Source organism: Pagrus pagrus (genome assembly GCF_965226575.1).
Source record: "Pagrus pagrus genome assembly, chromosome: 5".
In the NCBI taxonomy this organism is placed as follows: Eukaryota; Metazoa; Chordata; class Actinopteri; order Spariformes; family Sparidae; genus Pagrus; species Pagrus pagrus.
The window spans coordinates 23,774,806-23,800,247 of record NC_140189.1 but is presented as its reverse complement, the minus strand read 5'-3'; the positions used below and the strand labels follow the sequence as shown (position 1 = coordinate 23,800,247).

General features: G+C 41.5%; 2 protein-coding genes across 5 annotated transcripts; both read right to left on the bottom strand.

Annotated features, from left to right (window-relative positions):
* Positions 1 to 284: 284 nt before the first annotated feature.
* On the bottom strand, positions 285 to 16,145 carry fbxw11a (F-box and WD repeat domain containing 11a). 2 transcript variants are annotated; one of them, XM_084353055.1, is made up of 14 exons: positions 16,010 to 16,145; positions 13,484 to 13,588; positions 11,353 to 11,421; positions 10,283 to 10,502; positions 9,660 to 9,846; positions 9,262 to 9,352; positions 8,479 to 8,616; positions 6,206 to 6,324; positions 3,567 to 3,816; positions 3,312 to 3,430; positions 2,944 to 3,054; positions 2,773 to 2,851; positions 1,707 to 1,871; positions 285 to 1,591 (listed from the first exon to the last, which is right to left on the bottom strand). In XM_084353055.1, exons 1-13 carry the CDS (start codon positions 16,046 to 16,048, stop codon positions 1,710 to 1,712), a joined length of 1,689 nt encoding a protein of 562 aa, XP_084209181.1. In that variant the 5' UTR covers positions 16,049 to 16,145; the 3' UTR covers positions 285 to 1,591; positions 1,707 to 1,709. The 2 variants fall into 2 exon arrangements, with proteins under 2 accessions (XP_084209181.1, XP_084209182.1); XM_084353056.1 differs by lacking the exon at positions 13,484 to 13,588.
* Positions 16,146 to 17,583: 1,438 nt separating this feature from the next.
* On the bottom strand, positions 17,584 to 24,807 carry etf1a (eukaryotic translation termination factor 1a). 3 transcript variants are annotated; one of them, XM_084352282.1, is made up of 11 exons: positions 24,662 to 24,807; positions 24,164 to 24,274; positions 22,678 to 22,853; positions 21,833 to 21,972; positions 21,569 to 21,707; positions 21,238 to 21,428; positions 20,425 to 20,554; positions 20,137 to 20,310; positions 19,968 to 20,032; positions 19,731 to 19,878; positions 17,584 to 18,337 (listed from the first exon to the last, which is right to left on the bottom strand). In XM_084352282.1, exons 2-11 carry the CDS (start codon positions 24,247 to 24,249, stop codon positions 18,255 to 18,257), a joined length of 1,332 nt encoding a protein of 443 aa, XP_084208408.1. In that variant the 5' UTR covers positions 24,250 to 24,274; positions 24,662 to 24,807; the 3' UTR covers positions 17,584 to 18,254. The 3 variants fall into 3 exon arrangements, with proteins under 3 accessions (XP_084208408.1, XP_084208406.1, XP_084208407.1); XM_084352280.1 differs by having other exon boundaries at positions 24,658 to 24,801; XM_084352281.1 differs by lacking the exon at positions 24,662 to 24,807 and adding an exon at positions 24,399 to 24,639.
* Between the last annotated feature and the right edge of the window lie 635 nt (positions 24,808 to 25,442).

Here is a 25,442-nt window from a genome sequence, read left to right as displayed (position 1 = left end):
AACTTCCTAGTCCAATCACACTTAATTTATTTTGTCAAGTCAAGCTGCAAGTCATCAAAACAGTGACCTGAGTTGACGCAAGTCCAAGTCACAATGACTCGATTCCACAACTCTGCAAATAAATATCTAAATTCTTTGTTCTCAGGAGGACAGCCACAGGTTCCCAGCTGTTTGTCTGAAGTACAAAAGGACTGAAGAGTACTGAGGCGATAAAGAGGCAGCAGAGCACAAATCCACCCACCCACACATACACAAACAAGAACAGACAGACAATTAGACACTCATTCATGTTACAGTTGGCTCAACACTCCACCACTGTCAAGTACTTTATTCACAATAAGGTCATTTTCTTCTTTAAAAAATCATTTTTAATATACAACACAATTTTTGACAAGACAACTCCGTTTACAGCTAAATTTGAGCTCTTGAGTTCCAGCTTCTCTCATAACCAAAGCAAGCACGTAGATGACGGGGGAGAGAAGATGGAGTGAAAGGGACAGATGAACAAGGGTCGAAGTTAGAAGAAAGAATGACGGGAAAGACAGTGAGAGAGAGGAGAGAGGGAAAGAGAAAGAGGACTACGCTTAGTATGATTTTTGTACTAAGAACCAAAATACTCAAATAAAATGAGAAAAAAAACAGTAATAAAAAACAGTAAGAAAGTAAGAGTTAAAGAGAAAAAAAAAAAGCAGAGGTGTGCCGGGATGCTGTATCCGTGGCAACCTCACATGCATGTCGGTCTGTTTGACGCTTCTGCTCTGTTCTGCCGTTTCACAAGTCCACATACACAAACACACACTCACGCAAACTTGAGTGTGTGCGCCCCCATATTCCAAGCGAGTGTGCATCTCTGGGGGTTAGAGGGGAAGGGGGGGCGAGAGGGGAGAGAGAGACAGGTAGGAGTGAGAGGGAGTGAGAGGAAGCGGGGGAGTCGTCCCCGACACAGTTCTCCCTCGTTCACTCCCTCCGTCTCCAATCCTTCCCTCCTTTCCTGGAGCTGAGTAAAGAGTCTCTGTCTCCCGCATCATAGCTCCGGTCATCCTCTGTCCAACTGTGCCACTGTGTGTGTGTGCGTGTGTATATGTGTCATATATATAAATATATATCTATAAGCGATTCCATATCTGTGGAAACCTGTTTTGGCAGGGGTTGAAAACTGAGGAGCAGAAGCTGCTTTAAGTTTGTATCAAGGGGACAAAAGGGAGCTTGTGACTTACATCATGTCTAAGTTAATACTGACATTAGTGTACTTTACAAAACATAAATTAGTAGTAGAAGGTGAACTTCTTGGGAAAGTCGCGTTGGTTCTGTAGGAGGGAATCCTCATCAGTGTTGACCTGTGTGTGTGTGTGTGTGTGTGTGTGTGTGTGTCTGTGAGTGCATGTCTCAGTACTGGTAGGCGATGGGCACAAGCTCAAGAGTCTGTCAGAACGGGCAGGGAGGTGGAGGTGGCGGGGGGAGGCGGGGTGGGAGGTGGACAGAGAGATGACGAGGAAGGAGGAGAAGAGATGGGCTCCTTTCCGTGACGGATGCACCCATCAGCCAATCAGCCCTGGGCTCCTCCAAGAAAGGGTGCGGTGGGTGGCGCCACCTGGGGGGTAGAAAAGAGTCTGCAATCACACATGGGTCCAACAAACAGACTGAATATGATAACATGTTTACACTAAGGTCTCATCAACTAAATGTGAACGTGTGCGCCTTTGTACCTGCTATCTAGAAATGTAAGTGTAGGTGCGGGAGGGGGACCGTCCCTCTGACTGGCCGTTGGTCGAGACGTTCAGGAAGTCCCAGATCAGAATGGTGTCGTCGTGAGAACTGCTGATGATCTGAAACTCATCGAACTGGAGGCGGAACACGCGGCCAGAGTGTTCCTGAACACACAGAATTAAAAAATGATGTTAAAATACTGTTACGCCACCGATGAGACGCAGCAGAAAGCGAAGGTTGATCAGCCAGTGTAAAATATGAATGATTGTTTGTTAGCTTCTGATATCAATTCTGTTTTGCATTTTGCAGCTTTTTGCAGCACCACACCAAACTGGACATACACATGGATCTCATGTTTATATGAATAGACAAGATGGTAGCATCTTGGCATATTCATAAATATCCGCCCCATTCACATCAGACTTAATATTAGAAACCAATATATATAATAACCAGCAATTATAAACGTAAATCTGAACCTCTCTTACCACTATTGTTTTATAAAAAGGATTTTTTTTAGCTAAATGTAGCTAAAAGTAGCAAATGAGTGGTTATCTCTATAAGAATTGTCAAATCACCAACAAGATACATGTTAGAAGAAATGAAGTTAACCATTTCTGATTTTTAAAACACATGAAACGAAAATCACATTGTATTTTGAAAGGGTGTTTCGAAGTTTGAGTTTGTTTTTAAATTCTTATCAGTTAAGACTATGGATGTTAATGATTAATAATCAATTAACCATTAAAATTTGGTAAATATTTTGTTATTAAGTTTATCAAGTAACTTGGTGTTTACTTTATCTGTTCATTTAACATGTAATGTAGCCTACTATGATTTTGAATCAAGCACAGATGTGGTTTTAAAAGTTGTCTAATGAAAATGTCAAACATATTCCATTTACTTTTAATGATTAGACAGTAAACAAATGTTGAGGCAGTCGACTATCAAGCAAAGACATTTCTTAAAATTTTCATCCCTACTTGAGACGTTTAAAGCCAACATCTAGAGTGCTTTAAAGTAACTGCAGCTTTAGACAAAACAGGCTGTATCAGTGATACTCACCACTAGTGTGCGCAGACATAATGTGCTGGCGGGGGCTCGTGGGTCCAGGGCTGCCTGCAGGTCCCACACCTTGATCTTACTGCAGAGAGAAACATGAGATGACACAACGTCAGGAACAAAATGTGTCTCTGTGAACAAAGCTTTGTGTGTATGTGTGTGCGTGAGACTGACCCGTCGTAGGCGCCGCTGACAATCCTTTTGTTGTCAAAGCGAATGCATCGCACCAGCTCCTCGTGACCTTCCAGCACTCGCAAACATGCCCCACACTCTATGTCCCATAACCTGGGGAAAGAGAAACAATAGCAAATACATTTCTCAATATACAGCTCCCTACACAGTTTGTTTAGGTTTCAGTGGTTGAGAACATTTTTATCATGAGACTGAGTTGAGTAAAATTAACCCTGTACTCAAAGTGTTTAAGCCAACTGGTCTCACTTGTACATTAAAAAAACTGTCAATACTCTTTTCAACAATGCACCTTTAAACACATATATTACACAATATATCGGCCATATACACGTTCAATCTCAGTCACGTACCGGATTGTGTTGTCAGATGAGCCGCTGACCACCAAGCGATCTCTGTACTGTAGACAGGCAATACCCCGCTTATGACCATTTAGAGTGCGTACAAACTCACAGGTGCTGGTGCTCCATACCTACAGGGGAGCAACACAGAAACACTTCACTTTGTGGATTTGAAACTACAGAATAAGACATTTCTAGTTTCAATGAAAGGATCATTGGCCATTAATTCACACTCAAATCCAACTTTATAATGGCTACTCTTGTTACCTTGATGGTGCGGTCCCCTGAGGCTGACACAATGTATTTGTCGTCAAAGTCGACCACATTGACAGCAGCCCGGTGTCCCACAAGGACACGACGTAGGCTGATGTCAGTAGGAGAGGCCATGTCCCAGACGGCGATAGAACGGTCCTTGGAGCAGGTGACCATCAGGCCGTTGGCGAAGCGCAGATGAAGAACTGCCTCATTGTGGTGGATCAGTGTGTTCAGTACCTCGCCCGTCGTCACCTCCCACACCCTGCAGAGGAGGACAGGTAGAAGGAGACGGGTGGAGGTAAAAAGGAGGATGAATGATGGAGAGATGATGAGGGCAAAGGTGGTAGAGAGAGAAATAGAAAAGGTGGGATGGGGCAGGAAGGGGAAATTGGGATGTGGAATAAGAAGGGAGGGGTGAGAAAAGTGGAAAAAGATAGAAGGAAGGGGTGAGTAGGAAAAAAAAATGAGATGGGGGCAGTTGGAAGAGAGGTCCAAATCAAAGAAAAGAAGGTTGACAATAGGGAGTGGAAAAGACATGTAATGGGAGCAGAGGAAAAAGGAAAACAATGGAGACATGAGAGAATTATGTTTATTAGTTTTACAATGGACACACACACGCACACACACACATACACGCACGATCGGCTGTGGAGAACATGTTACTGAACTGCACCGCTGGGCATTAAGAGTCAAACGCAGAACACACTGGAAAAGCTGACTGCTAAACCTACAAACAAAGTGCCTGTCAAGCTGTTGCTAAGGAAGTCAAGTCACATTTTCCTTGGATACAGCCCAGCGAGTACGGCTGAAGTGTGAAGTAATAAGAGCATTAATGTTGAGCTTCTGTGTGCAGTAGCCAAGCAAGTGTCAACATACATACACACAAGCCAGGTCTTTAAATATCTGCAATAAAACTTATCCCACTATCTCCAGTAATGATTATAAATCCAACTTGTTATGAAATAAGACACAATATAATGTTGCCATACATTAGGAAGGTACATTTTTAAAAAATGTCATGAATAAAGTTCATTTTCTGCCTACTTATTTTCCAAATCACCCGCACTTGACCGGTTTGATAGCAGAGATGTATTTTGTGTGAGATATTTTGCATAAAGATCATGGCAGGTTTGGATAACGATAAAACAGCCACATTTTCTAAGCAAATCACCCCCTTAGATAAACTCTACTGTGTAGTTTTGTACATGCTGCTGTGCTGACAAACTATTCATTATATCCTTCAGATGCACTCCAGTTTGAATGGCTGAACAATTAGATATGATCAACGATCCATTTATTATTGATATGTATGATTTATTATCATTCAAGTGCATCCCTGTGTATCTGACCTAACCTGATCTTCACTGTGAAGCATTCTGTTCAGTTAGAGAAGCTGTGCTGCAGGAACACATTTGTTGCATGACGCCCACACTGGCTTTTTTAAACTTCTGTACATGAAACAAAATGGTCTTCAACACTCATGTTAGCAACTTGTCTTAAGTAGAGTAATCAACCCAAAAAGAAACATGGAGAGTCGGAATTAGTTTTGACTAACAACAACAATGAATCGATAAATTAATTAGTTGAACTTTTTTGCTGGTCAGTTTTCAACATGCTCGTTTCATGTCGCTTCTTAAAGCAACAAAAGAAGTAATTTGAAGACGTCACTGGGAAATTGTGACCAGCATTTTTCACAATTTTTAACAACGATTAATTGATTTGGGGATTGGACGATAACAGTTTTTAGCGCTGATCGTCATTAAAACCTCTCACAATAAGTTGATTGAAGTGAATTTTTATTAACAGGATAATCGTGTTTTGAGAACATTGTGAATATGCTCACATGAATGAAAAAAGCTAGCATGCTGACGTCCTGCCTTTATTGATTTCCCAAATTTATTTTGAATTGCCTTAGCCTGCCACCATGGCTGAAGAAATGGCTTGCACATTGCATCCCCGACAAAGACAATCAATGTGTCAGATGTGTGTAAATACTACGGATCCAAACTAAAGAATGACATGGAGATTTATTTATCCTTTATTTGTGCATAAAGACCTTGATTTGATGATTTATGATTACTTAAGATCCTTTTATTGTTTGTTTTTCACAAAAAAAGATGTGTGTCCTCTTTGTGGTGCAATAAAAATATTGTTTCCTAACAAAAAGTCAGGTTAGATTTTTTTTTCTTTTAAGAATATTTTGATGATTATAGAGATAATGTCAAGAGCAATTATGTTGGACAGGATATTGACATGACATTTTTATAATACCCAATGCCTAAATTGTTTAATTGTGAAAATAATCCATAATGAAAGTAAGTGTTGCAGTTCTAACTGCTACACAATTTCTGTCAAAGTCCATTACTGAGGATAATACATTTACTATTTTCTAATGCCCATCTGCCATGGTCTCATTATGTTCTACTGTTACAAGGATCTCCACTGTGTTCAAACTGAATGTGGGTTAGTAAATATAGATAAATGACTGACATTTGATCCAAGCATAGTCTAATTCAGTCACCCACACATTCAACATAATTGACAACAACTTTCTCTTCAGTGATTTCCATCAGTTTTAAGCTTGCTGACGCAGCTTTGAGTTCTATGCCAAAATACAGTGTGTACTTTCTGCAGCTACATTTGTGTCATACCTGACAGTTGAGTCAGAAGACCCGGTGACGATGACCCTCTCATCATACTGCAGACACAACACTGAACCTGTGTGACCGGTCAGTATCTTCAGACACTCCAGAGACTGCTTATCCCAGATCTGTGAGGAGAAAAAGACAGGCGGAGGAGGAAGAGAAGGGAGGAAGACGAGTGAGAGGGAGATATCAACAGAGGAGGAGAAAGAGGAGAAAAAAGTGGTTTTGAAAAGGTTGCAGATTTGGGTCATTCTAAGAATGGCCTATTCTCTCAGCAGTGTTCATGCCCCATTTCCCCACTGCTGCGCTGAGCTCTGTGTGTTATATGTAAGAGCCATTCGGCTCTACCCTGGGTGTGCGTCAGCCTCCTTCAGAACAATAAGAAGACAAATCCGCTCTTCTCCTCCCTCCATCCTCCCCTCCTCTTCATCATCATCTTCTACTCTCCTCTCCTCCCAGGGCAGACAGAAAACATAACGGGTCTGGAGCTGAGCCTTTTTATCCGGTAATTCACTTGTGTTCTGTCTCAGTGTCTGCTGGTTTAGCTCAGCGCCACAGACAATAAGATGATAAGCCGTACTGAGCCAGAAGAAAAGATTCAATTCATAAATGCATAAAGCCAGGTTGGAAGAAAACAACCACACACGCAGCATGCATGTCTTTCTCACAGCCAACACTTCTGGCTCTCTCCATTGCTGCTTATACGCAAAAGGGAATGATGTTAATTTCTTCTATGTTTCAGTTTGGATCAGCAGGACAGACTTATTCATGCCTACTGTCATGAAAAATATTCTTAAGCATGAAGCGGTCCAATGTATATATTGACATTTATACGAGGTAACAGTAGGACCGTAGTGATAATCTAGTCTTCTTGTAAAAAATGATGAAGTTGTCATTGATAATTCCTGTGTGTGGAAAATTACTTTACAAACATAAAAAAATGTAGCACGATTTATCCACCGTGTACCAAGTTCACTTGAGAAATCTGTGCTGTAGAAATAAACTATAAAAAGGATGTCAATGTAAATTCTGTTAAAAGGTTATAGTGCTTTCTAACTAGGCTTGCTGCAGTAGTCCGAGTTACCGTCTTACACAGTGTTCCTGTTGCAATTGCAACTTGTCCTCCACCCACACAGTCGTTTTAAAAACAATCAATACTTAGTCTGACGATGGACACTAAAGTCAAGGTGTCTGCTCTGTGCAGCAGCAGAGTCGCAGCAGGAGTCACATTTCACTTACCAAGTGACGAGACTAAGGAGACTTGACCAACAAGACGATGGCAGAGATTTGTTGTCAAAGCGAAAAGGTATTTGGCAATATTTGGGATTTAAACACGATGGTTGTGTCTGAATCAGCACTTATTCACTGCTCCCTACTCGCTACCTCGGGAGTCCTAAATAGAGGACTATATAGTGAGCTCAAATGAAAAAACACTTTTGGATACCACCCGGTATACACTACCAGTTGAACACTACTTTTCAGGATGCATTGTGGGATACTTTGAGCAACTACATAGGGTGTAGTAATTCCCACTGAACATTCAGGTGGCTCTACAAAAGGGCAAACTCACTATACAGTCCATTTTATAGTGGGTTGTGACTGATTTCGGACACAGCCAAGGCTAATAAGGAACCTGCTAACGCTTAAGTTACCAACTTTACAAAGACTGTATAAAACTACACCCTGACATATTTCAAACTGATCTGAAAGATCAGTGTTTTGCACTGTAGTCGCATGTTTTGATGAACAATAGCTGAGAGTGCTCAACTAATTGAACAAACTGCATTTCCTGACGAGCCTACTGCATAAAAAAGTCAACGGGTATTTCGCCAGGAAAATGCTTTTCATGTGAAGCTGCAGCAGTAGGGAATGTTCACTATGCATTAGTGGTAAATTAACACAGCGCTCTATAGATAGTAAGTCTTCTTTGTAAAAAGCCTTGTGCACCGGGCAACACCTGTGTTGTCACAAGCGTATTAGTTGGTGGGAAAATTGTCACCACAGCAACCCTATTTCTAACTAATTCAGCTGGCATTGATGATGGTTTCACATCCTTGTGCTTTGCAGGTGCCATCAGCTGTAATTCTAAGCAATAGGTTTTTGTTACCAGGAATTGTGAGGGCATCACCCGACTTTTTCGCCTTTTTATTGATTTGTGAAAAAACGTACTACCATGTCTACTATACAGATTTAACGGCAGAAAGTTTAGAAAACGAGTCAGCGGGTGGCAGGGTATAAAGTGGGCCAGTTCATGCCCTTGATGTTCAATACACACGTACCTTAATTGAATTGTCCCTAAGGCCACTGATGATCTTGTCATCGTCGTACTGGAGACAGTAAACCCCTTTACTATTTTCTGAGCGACACTGAATCCTCTGCAAGTTGTGTCTCCCACATCGCCAATTAGCCTCAATAGTCTAGAGGAAAGAGGGAGACACACGGAGTAAGAAACACAGAAAGCAACCAATGAAAGAAAGATGGAGGCAAATATCATATTACATAATGTCATTAGAGGGAAAAGAAACCGATTTGACTACTAGTGAGCTGGAAAGTGGTCATAATTGATTAGAATAACATCAAGATAGTTAACTCAACTTTATTAATAAGCTTTTCTACATGAGTGGAGCAACATTGACTGACTGAACATGACTTAAAAAGGTTAATAAACTTGCTACATATTGACATAACTCCATTAGATTAGCCAACAAGCATAGTCAATTTAAGACTTTTCCAATTGTTTATAAGGTTAATAAATAAGCACCATGTCAGATGTACATACTGTCTTAAACTAAAACATATATTATGTCAGTTTCAAATGAGTCCAGATGAGCATCTTTGCGTTTCAGAGTAGAGCTGAAGCGTTCAGCCAATTACTCGATTGGTTGATCAAAAGACAATCAGTTGCCAACTATTTTGATTATCGATTAATCATTTCAGTTACTTTTCAGGCAAAAAGGCATAAATAAATAAATATCTGGTACAATAGTAAACTAGCCTAAAAGAACTAAAATCTCTAAAAATGTGTCCAGTTAAATACTGAAATCCATCTCACTGTCTCTTACCTCTATGTCTTGGATGATCTTGGGATAAAGGGAGTGATAGTAAGAGTTGGGTGGGACTTCTGCCGTGCGGTTCTTGAACAGATATTTCTCCCTGAGGCAAGAAAAATAAAAGAATGACATCTGCTTTGTATCCACTGGGATTTTTTTCCCCCACATACAATAGACACTCAAGACCAGCCAAGTATAACTATACTTTCTGCTTCTCTTCCATTCTTTTATCTTAAATTACAAGCCATGAGACTAACAGGCAGACTGGAAACAAGTAGTTTACACGTATCCTCAAAAAGCATATTCTTCATTTCTTCTGGAGTGTAGGGCATGGTTAGATCTTAATGTAAAGCAACAGTACGATAGATACCCCTTTAAGTGATTGCAAACAGGGCTATGTCCTTTCTCACCACTGGTGTCTCTCAGACAGGCCTTTCCAGAGCGGGTCGGTGCGGACCATGCGTTCGATGAGCTTCTTCCACAGCATACCCTCAGAGATGACCCTCTGCCACTCCTTACACACCAGCTCTGCTGAGCATAGCGAGCGTGCATCCAGGAAAGACAGGATGTTCTCCGCTATGTGATCCAAGCCTTGGGCTGGAGGGAGGAAGAGAAGGGGCTGAGTGAGTGCTTGCTGAAAAATTAATAGCATCTCGTCTGGTTGGTTTATTTGTGCCTGAGGATCATTATTTTCAGATTTTACTTCTCAAAAGTAATCCGTGTTTATTGGGATTTATTTCAAATATTAAAAATGCCATAAAAAAACGTGAAAACCAATACAGAAACCAAGGTGAGAATTTTATAAATAACATTTGTATTACATTGATGTTCCTATGCAGGAGGAAACACATTTCGATGCAAAGACAAAAATCTAGATAACCTTAAAATAATCTCTTTTTCCAAATCAACTCCGCTGATGATGAGTTCTGTGCATTCCTTAATGTGTAGTCAGGTTTAGGAAGATGGAGCTAACACTAGAGCAGTTGCTGCTAAATGTTGCATTCATACTTTGTGTCTGTATCTGTATCTGTACCTGGCAGCGCAGTGATGAAGTCCCTCTGCAGCATGGGTTTGAGGTAGGAGTTGATGTGGCCGTGCTGGTAGTGGCACATACGGGAGATCAGGCGCTCTACAAACTCTACCTGGTCGGCCTCCGACCACTGGTCAAACAGGGTGATGCAGTGTTCCTTCTCCTTCTCATAGTTCCCCTCTGACGGACGCTTACGGGACCCCACGACAGGACCATTACTAAGCTGTAAGGATCAGAGGGTACATTCAGATTTATGAGATGTTTTGAAACATGTATCCATGTTAGATTGAGAGTATTATCAGAGTTTCATATGAAGCAAATTGTGTCAAGTTGAGGCACTCTTCAGCAGCATCTCATCTCAATTAGTCCTTTATCATTACTTGAATTAGTTTGTTGTTGAGCTGCAACCATTAGTCAATTAATCGACTGTTTGATGTAGTTGTAGTTGAGGATTTCATGCTGTTTTCAGCCTCAAGTATGGGGATTTCTTGCTCTTTCTTGCTCTGATTTATATCATTGTATACTGAATATCTTTGGGTTCCGAGTTGACAAAACAAGACATTTAAAGACGTTACCTTGGGCTCTGTGATTGACATTTTTCACTATTTACTGACATTTTATAGACCAAATGATTAATCAATCAATCTATAAAAATCTGTCAAGTTATTGATAATGAATATTCTTCCAGCCCAAATGTGTTGGATTAAAATGGGGACTGAAAATGAAAGTTGTCGTATTGGGCTTTAGTCTGTGTACAGGATCAAGTGGAGGATCTTAGTGTTGCAGAATGGACCAAGTTAAAAATCAATTTTCATTGCAATGGGTTAAAGCTCGTTAAACCACTAGAAGCTCATAGTGGTGGGGCTTTGCGGGAATAGGAAAAAAGCTTTAAAATAAATGTTCATGTTCAACACCATGTCAATCCAACATAAAAAAAGTGTACTTTCTCAAATTTTCAATGATTTTGAAGCCTGTGAGAGCTTATTATGAACTTTTATATCATGATTCCACTGAGCAGCAGATCTCAACTTTTCACCAAGCTGTGGTGACGGATACACAAACAGTCCACACACCTTGAGAACTGTGTTCTTCTTTGGCGACAGATCATCCACGAGGTTCTGTGACTCCATCCCCGACGTGTTCTGTAAAAAAAGAACAAAACAAAGAGAAGGTGCGGGTTAGAGTTTTGTTCTCTTCATCTGTGTTCAAGGCACTGTGAGAGCCAGGGCAGCAGCGTGGACAGCGCCGGACACAAGAGTGCCACAAACACAGCCAAGGAAGGGTAACCATCATGGCTTCTGAGGCGTGCACGCACAAACACCCGTGCATACATACACACACACTCGCACGCACACTCACACACACATGGAGTGAAAAAAACTGAGCACTGCAACAAAAGGAATCTATTTGCTTGCTTGCTTGTCTGTGATGTGGGCTAAGTAGTCTGGACAGGAAATTAAACTGCAGCATCTTGGGTATGTCACTGGCAGCAACTCAGGCACGACTGTAATGAAACTAACATCAGATAGTGGTCTTACAGCATACAAGAAGGACAGGAAAAAAACCTGGGAGGTAACCGGATCCCACCCATTTCTAGCATGACTAAAGTCTTAAAGCGATTTGAGTCCTTTACAGGTGCACTGCATACAATTTAAATAACAGGGTTATGGCACAAATCATGGGCTGACCAAATAGCCTTGCTCTTCACATTTAATAAATAATAAAATATAATGATGAACACTTTATAGTATTTATAGCATATCCACTTCTTCGGAAATTAGGGACAGCCAGGCAACAATATCATAATCTTACATTCATAATTACATCCACAAACCGAGCAGAAGACCTGCTATTCTGTTAGGTGGGTTGATGTTTACTGGTTTTAGCTGTGGCAATCTTGAACCAACACATTTGCATCCTGTAAAATTAAAATTTTCATCAAATTGGCACATTCCTGAACTACAAAGAAGCACACACCACAAACTATAGGAAATGAGCAGGAACTGTGCAACCCTCCAAGAACATAACTACATGTGAAACATACCAAAAAGGGACAAATGCATCATTATTTGCAGTTTTCTTCTGAGTTTGGATTTTTATCTGAACAATCCAATGTACCTAGATGTATTTACAAACTAATTTGAGGATAGGAGATACAAAAGGCCTTTAACTGTGAGAGGGTCAATTTTACCACATTTCTGTGGAGGTGATGACTGAGCCAAGGTCACAGTCTTGCCACAGAAAATGGCTATGTTGGTAAAAATAAAATAAAAAAAGCTAGAATGACCTGTCTGTTGTGCTTCTTAAACACAGGATTACTATCTTATCTATATATTCTTCTCTGAGCAAAACCAGAACCCTCTGAAGAAGTGTTCCGGACTTGCTCAGTGCAGTTATCCATCTATGACACTGGTGCACGTGGAGAGCAAAACCAATAGAGATGTTCTGTCTGTGGTTGGCACTAACACAACCACACAAACAAACAAACAAAACAGTTAGGTATCGAGACCAAAGCAGACAGGACAAGAAGCCAGAATGGGCTTGCTGGTGTTGATGATCATGCAGAGCAGAAGAAGAGACAGAAGGAGGGGGGAAATAAAAACAAAACAAGACAGACCAGGTTTGGCCAGGCAAGCAGGCAAGCAAGCATGTAGCCTCTCAGAGCTTGAAGGAAGACCCCCCACCTCGGCCCTCACACCTCCAGGTAGAAGAGGAGAAAACGTTACTCCTCAGTGCGGGGTTATTCTCTGGTACCCCTGCATCCAACCCTCCACGCATGCCAAAGTTAATAGCCTACAATTCAAACTCGTCTTTTTGTAAAAGTCTCCAGTTTTCATGACATGGCATAATCACTGTTTGACTTTTTAAACGCTCTGGAGTCTAATTTAGATGCCAGAACTGTGATTTGACATGATTATAAAGAACTCAATTACAGTTTATAAAGCTACAATTCTGTTTCCAGCAGAGAGAGTTTGAGAACGCACCAGAGAAGAACCTGAGAGCAGTGTGCTTCCAACAGGGAGGAAAGGACAACGGAAGGTGAGGAGGTAGGAGGGTGAGGGGGTGAGTGGGCGCTGTCCGCACCAAGGTGGCATGAGGAGTCGTGTGGAGTGGGCGAAGAAAAGTGAAGGGTGAGGAGATGGCGAGGGAGGAAGGGAAGGGAGAGGAGGAGGAGCAGCAGAATTAAGAGGAGAGAGGCAGAACCTGGTTGTGAGCCCGGGTGGAGGGGATGCTCTGCAGGCACCTGAGTGCACACAAACTCTCAGCCACCGAGGAGCAGCCCAGCCAGAGAGAGCGAGGCACAGAGCACTGTGTGAAAGAGAGAGAGGAAGGGAGGAAGGGAGGAGGAGGAGGAGGAGAACGAAGTGGACAGGGTGAGGGAGGAAGAGAAAGGGAGGAGCGAGAGACCAGAGATGAGAAGTAAAGGAAAAGTAGAGGAGGGGGTTGATGTGGGAAGTTGAGAGGAGGAAACCAAAGGAGGTGAGTGAATGGATGGATCAATGAATGGACAGATGGATGGAAGTGGTGAGGAGTTGGTGAGGAAACGGGACAGGCGGAGTGTGGAAAAGTGTAAGAATTCAAAAATAATGAAAATAAACACATAAACAAAGTTTGGTTTGAAATTGAGAGGTGGTGGGTGTGTAACCATCAAAAGTGAGGAGAGGAGAAGAGGGGAGGAGGTGGGGGATAGTGAGGGGAAAAACCAGTATTAGAGCTACACACACATTGGCACAGTGAGCGCAGGTACACACACTCCTTCACACACGAGATACAGACTGATAAACATACACACAGAAGCATTATTAGACATGAACTGGGTGGGGATAGGTAGAGGAGAGGAAGGGGCAATAGGATTAATTGTCAATTAATGTCACTATTGTTTTGACAGAAACCCCAACCGCTGTTCTGCCATCCCCACTCTCATGAGTGGTTAGTGAATAACACTGGGACAAAAAAAATTAAAATAAAATTAAATACAGACACAATCCAGACGAAAGTCATTTTTTTGTAGGTCCCCAGACTGCACTGATGCATAATACTTACTAAAGTAGTATAAAGTGTGTAATGAAGAATGATATGTGTTATCATTCTACAGAGCAAGGAAATAGAGGCGAGGTGTACATTCAAAAAGTCCACGGGCTACATAAAGTACCTGCTAATGTCACATAAGTCACGTTTCATACAATATTGATCCTAATAATCTCTTTCCACCATTTGTTCCTTATTCTGTGGTTGTGTAAGCACTTATGGGTAATTTCTGTTTTCAGCATTTATAACTAGTTATTTAGACCAACATAAAGATCAACAAGCAATTCAAGATTTGAAAGTCATGTGTGTATTACATCTCATTCATTTCTCTGTCTTCACATAGAGATTGTAATGGCTGCTTAAATTTGATAGACTTTTAAACACCTTGGTTAAGTCTGATGAGTATCTACTAGCAGCCTCCATTAGTATTTTGTCTCTATTCTTGTAAGTATTTCTCCCAACGATGGTTATTCACTGCCTATAAACATCTGTAGTATTTGTGGATAGAATTAGCAAAGTAGGAACAAACTTTTCACCCTGCTAACTTTAGTATATATGACACTTCCACATAATTTACTAAACAGCCATACGTATTACTTTCTAGGGCCTAACTTGCTTTGTTAGTATGGCGATACAAATGATACATTAGTGAAGGAAACTGAGGCTGTGCGGTATGGACAATAAATACAAGCCAAACAAATGATTTCAACAACTCTATCCACTTGGAAGTTCATTGACAAAACACATTTGTGCTTTATCTTAATTGACGTCTTCCTTCCGACCACTTTGACCCCTGTTATGTTAATGTTAGCTATTTGTAAGCTAACGTTAGCCTAGATGGCTAGCTGATCAAGACATCGTCATTTCACGAGACAACTATGTTACCTGTAAACAAAATACGACAGTTCGTAGAGGAAATTATATCATATTGATAGTTAACGTTTCTAGTTACCAAAAACAGAGTCTACTGCCCTGACCAATTAACTGTTTTGGTATGGTAATGGCTGTCAATCCTAGCATTTTTAGCATGTTAGCTATTAAGCTAATTGCTACCTCGCTAATCGTGGTAACGCTATGTGAATGAAAAGGCAATACACTTCCTTCTACGCACTTTGAAAATATAAACAGACAAGCAGCACATTGTTACGATTCCCTCTACATTACGTTGTATTACGGGATATCTTTGACTGTTACACACGTCTATTACCACGTAGAATGTCTTCACGTAAACTATATAATATAACATACCCGTAAATTTACGTGGTTCATCGCCTTCTAGCCTGTGTTAGCTGGATGGCTAAGTATCAGACAGGGCCCAGTTAAAGTGGCGCAGCGTCACCGCAGTGAACGCTACCCCGAGAATCCTCGGCTGTCTTCGGCCGACGACTGAACACCAACCTTTTAATTTCCCCGTTGTTTACCTATTTTATCCACAACAACATTTGCTCTACATTTACCAGATGTTGACGTATATGTCTTGTGTATCAATCCGACGAGTATGCGGAGCATTCTTAGCGAAATGTATCGATAATTTCAGGCCCTCCCTCTGATTTCTGGTCCCCCCTCCTTTCTCCTCCACCTCTCCCGACAAGCTGCTTCAGCCCATTCCTGCCGTCGAATCGAGCCTCGGCGCTTCCCGCAATATCGGACTCATACCGAACACCTCGAGTGTTCAGGATGCCGCAACGAAACGAATCTTACCATCAGTTCCAGCGTTTTGTCCTCCATCTCCGGCTCCATGTTGACGATCCCCCCCGAAACTCGCTCTGAAAATGGAAACCCAGCCCTGCGTCGGCGGCCCGCAAATGCAGAGACGTCATTCACTTCGCTCAACCACACAGCTTTGGTAGGGCAGTGTCAAAAGGGTGGGTGGGGGGAAGGGAACGCCCATGCCATGAAAAAACGCGCTGATTGGACGGATTTTGTCAAAAGGGGCGTATCTTCGCGGCATTGCCTTTTATTGATTGGCTAACCGTGCTACCAAGGCTTCCCCGGTGACTCCCCCAAACAAAAGGGCAAATGGATGAAGATGCTGTTGCTATCCTGAAGAGGAATACACTAAGGCAAAATCAATCATCCGCATAGCTTTGCAATAAAATGCTGCAGAATATTGGTTATTTTTATGTAACGTGTGATTAAAGGAAATGATAACGTAAATCCATCACCGTAACACAAGTTGTGGCGGAAGGATTTAAGCTCGTGTGTTCCTATATCTTTGTGCTCATAGGGTCAAATACACCTTCTGATAACAGGCTTTGGTTGTTTGGTAAATTACTATTTAATTGCATATTTTAGAAAATCCACGCAGGATGGCGCATGGTTAAAATAAATGCAAGTGAATTACACGAGTGATAGAAGTAACATAATACTTACTCTTGCAAAAACATTATTACTCAGTTAACTTAAATTTGCACTCAAACCTGGAACTGCATGATCATGGATTGATGTAAGACATGTTCCTAGCTGTATTCAGTAAAGTTATCCATTGAACTCAGTACGCCAGGCACTGCTTCAGCTACAGTCTTCCTTTACCTTAGTTCACCTTTGTTGATGCCCTCCTACGACTCTCACAGGAATGAAAGAAACACGGTTGACAGTGCATATGTTTGAATTACTCACATCCTGAAGTCCCAGAACTGTAATGTTATCTTCAAAGGACATATTTAATGCTGTAAAATGCAGGATGTTTGGTTTCCTCCCTCAACGCTCTTTCTACTCTGAGAATATATCCATGCAAGCTACTTAATGCAGTTTCACTTCCTCAGTTTATCATGTGAATCACTTTTTAAGAAAGGATGAGCGTATTTAATAGCTTCTTTGGTATTTCTGTCTTCAACATTTATCTAAAAAGACTTGACACAAATTAACCCTTATTTATCTTATTTTCCTAATAGCGGCAGGCAAATTGCTGATTAGATGACTACCACAGATTAATTTACAAATGCTTCTTCTTATAGGGAGTCAGATTCTTGAAAGTGCTCATTCAATTTTATCTGGACACATCTTATATCAATGGGGGACAGAGGAATATCTACATCAGAGATTTGATACTTTTTCTTTCTATAAAAAGGTTAAATGAATTCAATTTTAAAATGAGAAGGTGGAGCCTGATGAACCAAGAATCATACAGCCATGCATGCATACTTAACTCACACATGACTTATCACAATATATTCATTTAAAGTCATGATAGCAGACAAAAAAAGTTCAGCCTTTCCAGGAAACAGAACAGACACAGTACAGGATTGAGACCACAGCAGATGAGGAGGTAGCAATGGTTTTCAGCAGTTCAAATTTAATACTTTGTCCCCCTTTCTCTACAGAAACCCAGGTAAAAAAAATCCCCCACTCTCATAAAATACAACAGCAGCAGTTACCAGTAAAAAAATGAAATGCAAAAAAAAAAAAAAAAAAAAAAAAAAAAAGAAGAGAGAGAAAGCATTGAGGGGAGAAGAGAGAGAGGGTAGGGACATGATGAGGCAAGAAAGGAAAATATATTTTCTATATGTGAGGAGCGAGTCCAAAGTTCATCTTCAGACCGGGTTAGGGGGCAGCGAGGAATCTGGGAACTTGCTGTTGTGTTCATTCAAAATGGAGGGGAGGAGGAAAAAACAAAAAGAACAAAAATGAGTCGAGTCCAATCCAACTAGGGGAAGGAACCAGCACTCTAAGGCAGGGATTTATTCAGGAAGGGCTTTCTCCCTCTCTGGATGAAAGAAAATCTCACTCCTCTTCAGCCTGTGTGATGTACTTTGTCTTGTGTACAGATGAAATGTATGTGCAAGTTTGTGTATGCAACAGGTAAATTGGAAGGTGTGTCTGTCATATATATGGTCAACACGGTTGCACCTCTCACTTGCTGCAAGAGAGGTGGCATTTTTCTTTCCTTATTTCTTCATTCATTCCTTTGCTTTGTTTTTTTCTCCCATTATCAGTCCCCGACTACCTAGTAGTCATCCAAATCAAAGAACTCATCGTCCTCTCCTTGGTACTCCATGCCCTGGAAATCCACCCTGTACCGCAAGATACCTGAGGAACACAAAGATGATAGATTAGCAAGGGTAATATGATGGCTGGCCAGCTTATGTCATGTTTGGTTAGATCGTGGCAGCATTAAAAGGAAGAATCTGTATTAGGATAAGCTAATCCCCATTAGCTATGGGGCTGGGAGTATTTGTATCTAAAAAGCATGATTTCCTGAAATCCCTTTTCTTTTAAGCGCTACTTACAGAATTACAAAATCAAAAACACAAAATTGACTTTCAGTTGAGGAGGAAATGTTTAGAGAACTTGGATTTATTTAATTCTAAAAAATATTTTTTAAACACGCTTCAAAGATGATTGAGGCCTTTAATCATACTAATGTCTACTAGACAATCAGAATGAAAAGGTCTTACCTGTGTGCAGGAAACGGTGTTAAATAAATTAGATTTTGAATATTTTGATTTATCATGATACTCAATTCAGACACTTACACAGACTTCAGGATAAAGGAATGTTTGAAGCGACATTCAAACACTTTGAAAGAGTAGGATAATGTGAAACTTTATCGAACCGTTTGGAATTTCTACAGCCTTCCTGTGCTCAAAAGGGAGGAGAACATGCAGCACATACCAAGGTTACCTGAATTCAGGGTGCTTTTAATTTGTCTTCACTATACCTACTTTCTTTACCTCCCCATCCACCACGTGTCACCTGAAAAAACCTCAGAGGGTGGCCAAAAGCCAGGAGGAAGGTGAATCAAGGAAAAAAGAGAAGAGAGCAGCACTGGATCCGTCTGTCCTTCGCTGATGTATCAAAATCCCAATCAAGTGGCCTCATAACAATTAGCTTATTTATAAGTGCAGAAGTCCATTACTTTGTTTTGCTGTAGACCCGGTTGTATGTAAACAACAGTTTGTTCCTAAACGTGGTCTGAAATGGCATTTTTTAAGCAGAATTAGTAAAAGCCATAAACTACTGTGTTATAGGCCCCCAGTTCATAGAGTTAAGCGTATGATTATTATTAGCCTGTGACATTCTTGCAGTCGTACTGCCTTGGCTATCAATGTCTTAATTGTTGCTGATCTTAGCATAAAATTTATTTCGGTAGAGCAACTTGTATGTGGTCCGCAGTGTAGCATACAACATATTGTCCTTGCAACACACTTTAGTTTTGAGACCAAGGTGTAGTGTGTTTTTTTGTTTCCTATACTTTTCCAGGAAAAAGTAAGTCTTTCTAAAATACCCTTCATAATTTGACTGAGGATACATGAAGGCATGAACCTAGCCTCTCTAGTTGAAGGGCAAAAAATATACTCACTGAGCCACAGAATAAAAAAACTTTAAAAAAGAAACAACCATGGAGCTACACATTCTTTTCCATTCCTTGTTACTTGTTGTACAAAAAGCAAAATTACAAGTCATAAGCCAGTGTGCTTACCCCCGATGCCTCCAAAGCCCTTGACGAACTGGGACCCTTCCTGGCTCTTGTCTGTGACTATCTCCAACGTAGCTCCAAATTTCTTGTAGTTGTTTGCAAACCACTCCAGCAGTGGCATGCTTTCGATCAGCTCATGTTCCTGCCCCGTCTACAAACACAATCAGAGTCAGATACACATGGCATGATGGGTAACAGGTGTTAAATCACAGGGATCTGTCCTTTCTTTGTCGCGCTCACCTCTTTGTCTGTGAAGTGAGACTTGTCTTTCTCCTGCTCTGGCGTTAAGTACAAAGTCTTCTCATCTAAAAATCAAGAGCAGAGCCATGAAGATGACAGCATTATAACACAATATTTATTGCCTTTGCCATTGTTTCTCAGTGTTGGTAGATATTTGTGGTTTGTGTACCGTTCTCTGCTCCGTTGCTCTCTGCCCCATGCACACGTAGAATGTAGCGCATGGTGTCTAAGTTCTCGTAGACTATGAGGATCTCCACTGCTCCCATCTCCAGGGCTTTGAGTGTGTCCTCCACACCAAAACAGTACTTCCCCGTGTCCTGACTGATCTCATCAAAGTACCGCCCTATAGAGAGGGACAAACATAAGGAAAATCTCTAAGACAAAAGTTTTTGTCGTCTTTGGCTGTTACTGGTGACACCTAAAAACACTTGTTCTGAGTGTCAACATAACGACTCACCTATGAGCTTCTTCTCTTGGATGAACTTGACATTAGAGAGAACCTCTGCTGAGAGCTCAATGGCTTGATTAAAACCATTTTCTCCTCCATAGGAGATGTCCACCAGCTTCAGAACCTTGGCCTGTAACCTCTGTAGAAAACAAACACACACAAAAGGTTAAACACACTATACAGATATATCCACACATCGTTACAATGCCTAACATAGGACATATGGTAAAGGCTATTATCAGAAATATGCAGACAGCAATGATGCATGTTGCTGAGGGTTTTGTTTCCACAGGTATCTGTCCACATGTGCAAAGAGGGTTGAGAGAGGTACTCTTAATTATGGAATGGTTGTATACAGTATTTACAAAGTTTAAAGACATTAGCATTTTGAATAAACTGCTACCACTGCAAGTTAACAACAACAACAACAACACCACCACCTACCAGTAAAACCCACTGGATTTACCAGGAATACAATACAATTTAGCAAAAAGACCTTTACCTTTGACATGCATAAACAATGTAATTCTTCACACTAAGCTAGTTTAGCGTATCATGTTTTCACCAGGGTCTTAATAATAGTTATTACAAATTGTACATCTAGTGTGTGTTATGGTTGTAAGAAAAACTGAGGAGCCATTACTAATCATCTCAGTTGAATAATGTTCTACGTAATATAGTCATTCAAGTTAATTAGGTAATGATATATTACATGGCAAATATTTAATTTGTACTGCTTTTTATCAGAACACTCACAGACACACACACACACACACACACACACACACACACACACACACACACACACACACAAAGACTTACTGGGTCGAACATGTCAGACTGGCTGAGCTCGGTCTTGAAGTCGGCAGAGCCAGCCAAGACCATTCCCGCCACATTAACTTTGTCGTTGGACACAAAGAGCTGGACAGCCGTCTCAGCCACTTTTCTCACATAGTTGTGTCTCTTCTCCATTCTCAGACGGGCGAAACGCAAAGCAGACTGCCCTCCTCTGCCTGACAGAAAGATAAAGATAAGAGACACAATGTTTAGAATGTTTCACAAACTAATAGAGAGTAATCAGTTCTATTAAAATGCCTACTGTGCAGCTGAAATTTCAAAAGTTCAGTGTTGTGTGAGGATTGTAGGTTAGTACCGTGCTTCTTGGGTAGGTCCACAGTGAACTTGTGTAGCACCTCCCTGGTGTTGCCCTGGAGTGTACCAAAGAGTGCCCCACTACCGTCGATCACAATAAAGCCAAACTTACTGTCGTCAGAGAGCAGGGCTGTCAATGCCTGTGTTTGTAAGGAATAGGGGAAAAATGGATGATGAGAACATGACAGAAACCAAAAGACTGTCTCCCAAGAATCTTCTCTACAAGAAAAATATATGCAGACAAGAGCCAAGTGAAAGCTCTCACCTCGGTGTGGAACTTGTTGTCGCAGAGGTACAGGGAGGTGTTAATTGGCTTAAAAGGCTCAAAGTCGATATTGACTTTCTTCTCCTTGCCTTCCTCTGTCACAATGGTGCCACAGTACACAACCAAACCATTGGGTGGCACTGGCAAGAGAGGAAAAGTCAGAGGCCATTAGATTCAACAGGTTTTTGTACAGATGCATAAGCAAAGTTCAGTTTCTGTTGGAGAAGCCAGCATCATCAGGCTTTCTCAAATACGTCACTGCATATATTGCTCTCTAAAACAAGCGTCTTTCCTTGTAAGTTTTTCTAATATGATGTCTGATGTATGCAGTGACACTGTAGCCATGGTTAATACACATCCTTATCCATGCTTATAGCCATCTACTTTGCAATTCAATGCTATAACCACCACATCTCCTGCCAGTCAAATACTGCCCTCTCACTTATTTACTCATAAGCTAAGGGGAGGTTACATGATACAACACATGTACATATGGTACAATGTAACATGACATGCTGAGAAAGTTCAATCTAGACCTACTGTAACTGAAAGTTGTTCCATGTTTATAAATCTGGATTTAATGGTCAACACACACAAAACCCAGATGCAACCTTCAATTAATGATGATTACTTAGCAGCTTTGTCACAGCCACTAAAATTACATCATTGCATCGGTAACATCTGACTTAATGTCAAATACACACTAGATCAGACTATAATCTTAAGAGTAATTTTTATGTTAAGATGTCTAAGAAGGAATTAATTCTGTCCAGCTGCCCCTGAGAAACAAAATCCCACATGCAAGTCAGCAAGGTTTTGTTTGGGTTTTCTTTGTCAACACATACCCTTGTTGTAGAGTTTTAGTCTTTGCTGTACAGAGGTGATGGCCCCAAGTACAGAAAGCCTGTTGACTCGACTTTTGATGTTGGAAGCAGTTCCAAACTCATCAGCCAACATCTTGGCCACTCTAGATATCTGGTCCTTGGGAGGAATGATCAGTGAGATCATACTGGTTCCATTGCTGTAAAGAGAGAAAGGATTACATGTTAGTGCTTCAATAAAGACTTAGACACTGCATTCAATAGCATTCTTGCGTGTGTTTATGTATGCTTAGCAACACACTATAATTATTAGTGCTTCTTAAAAATGACACTGACGTGACAGGTGTTATCCAGGCTAACTCGGATTATCTGGATCAGTAACTTTAAGCTGTTCATTTTATTACATTCAAGATAACTCTTACTATCAACTCTTCTTGTAAACACACAACGGTCCATGGCAAAATATCACCTTGACAAGGGGTAAAAGGTTGAGAGACAAACAGGGTGGGCTTTCAGTTACACTGTACACAATCTCTGCCCTTGGAGCAGAGGACTGAGTTCCAGTTCCACTCTCTCTCTCCATTCACTACCTAGCAAGAGACAAAGCATACCAGTACAGGCTGACACTGCACTGCACACACAGACACACAGGCAGGTAGCAGCAGCTGGATGAATGTAGGGCAAATGGTCAACTGTGTGTGACATGGCAGGCGGTGGAGCACAGGACAGCAAATTCTGCGCAGCACCAAACGACGAGCTGTCGCAGAGCAAGATACAATCCAGTGAAGCAACACCCACATTCACATGTCGTGTTCGATAATTCAAGGCCAGTGTCCGTACCAGCAAACAACTGGTATTCTTTTCAGCTGAGCATTTTGTTGCCGGTAAAGCCACAATGTAACGCCGAGCAGCTCGGCTGCCATGAGGTAACCGACTTAGTGGACCCATGAGGGAATAAAGAAGCTATCATATAATCGACATGTATAAAAGTCAGAGAAACGTCGTTTAAAGTTGTGGACCGACTCCAACGGGGCATGTGGACGTCCGACTGTAAGCTAGCCGGCCTTCCTTCCCCATCAACGTGCTTTCTTGTTAAAGACACCCATAGAGGCCTCTTTCCAGAGATGACGTCTGTTAACGGTTCTCATTAGCAACACAGCTAACATTAACGTTAGTTGCTTCAACGTTACACCCTTTGTATGGCTTTAAGTAACACCCTGCGCAGTGCCAGCCATAACACATAAACCTAGATGCATCAAAACACACAATTTTTCAAATAAACACAGTGTTTCCAACATTCAGACAGGCTAAATGCGACAGCAGTTAGCAAGCTAGCACCAAAAGCTATGATAAGCTAAGTTAGCAATGCTAAGCTAACCACTCCCAAATTCGGCCCCGCTTATCCGCTCTCCAGCTGTTGCGGCGGTCAACATTCACACCATCGCCCGAAGCAATTGACCCTAGTACAGGTGGGCCGGCCATCGACACACAGCTCTAATTGATTTCTTACCCACGGGCAGCTTCCAAACTTTTGATCAGCTTCTTGATTTTCCATATCTCCACGTTCCTATCCGCCGCGCTGGGGTCGTCCGCCATCTTTCTGCTGTAATCGCTTCAGCACCTGAAAAGACGTGAAAAAAGAAGAGCAAAACATATGCGGTAAACCGGCCAGTAACCAGATTGACCGATTTTCACAGTCTGAGTAGGCTGACAAAATATTAGTCCTCATTAGCCGGATTAGGTACCTCTCCAAACTAGTGGCGCGGTGTCCGTTAAGGCACCTGACCAGTACTGGCAGCTGGACTGACCGTGAGAGACAGACTTTACCCGGGGTGTCTGTATCAGTACAGTGCGCGGAGAATTACGGGCCTAAAGTCTGCCAGGCCCTAGCGTCCACCCTGTTCTTATCTAATACGACCTACTTTCCCTCCGTTCTTGTGTAAACTCACTGCCAGCTATTCAGATGTTGAGTATATTTCGGCATAAATGGAGCTGGTACGGTACCTGCCTCGGACAACGCCGCTCCGCTCCGCTATCTGTCCGCTGCGCTACGTCGAGTCGGTGGTCCGAGGAGTGACGTTGCTTTCCCGACCGGTTTCTCTCCTCCACACGCTGCGCGTGGTGCTGTCGATGGGGCTCACATGTGGGAGGTGGCGTTCACTTCCTGGAAACCGCATAGAAACCAATGACAGCTCATTACGAGTACGTCGATCATAAAAGGCGGAACAACGATTGGGCAGAAGCTGCAGACTTCGTCGGAGCTGGGTGGGCGTCCGTATCGGTGGATGATGGGATGTGTAGGCAGTGTAATGTGCCTTCAGTTGAATTAACAGGTTGTGCAAAGCTGGCACAAACATTTCTTTACCGTTATCTGTGTCAGAGTTCAAGACTCAGTTTTCAAAGATATTTAGTGTGAAGAGTGACATCTGCTGACTACCTCGGAAACATGTTTGCCGGATAAATTCTTACATCTGTAGTCAAACTTTTTTTAAAAACATTTTTTAATCACATTTCCTTAACAAAATTGTATGTTGTGAATGTGATGTGGAATTCAATTTTGTCATGTAGCCATGATTTTAGAAGTACTGTGTTGTTGAGTTCAAGTCCACCATCTTTTAAACAACTTTGACCAGAAATCATCAAGTTAAGTCTCAATTATTTTATTTTTCAGGTTTTTAAAAAACATTGTATTCACTCATTTTTCAGATAATCTAGTCAAGTGTTTCAACTAATTATTCAGACAATGACATAAGAGAGTTTTCTCAACCATTTAAAAACTCAACCCTTTA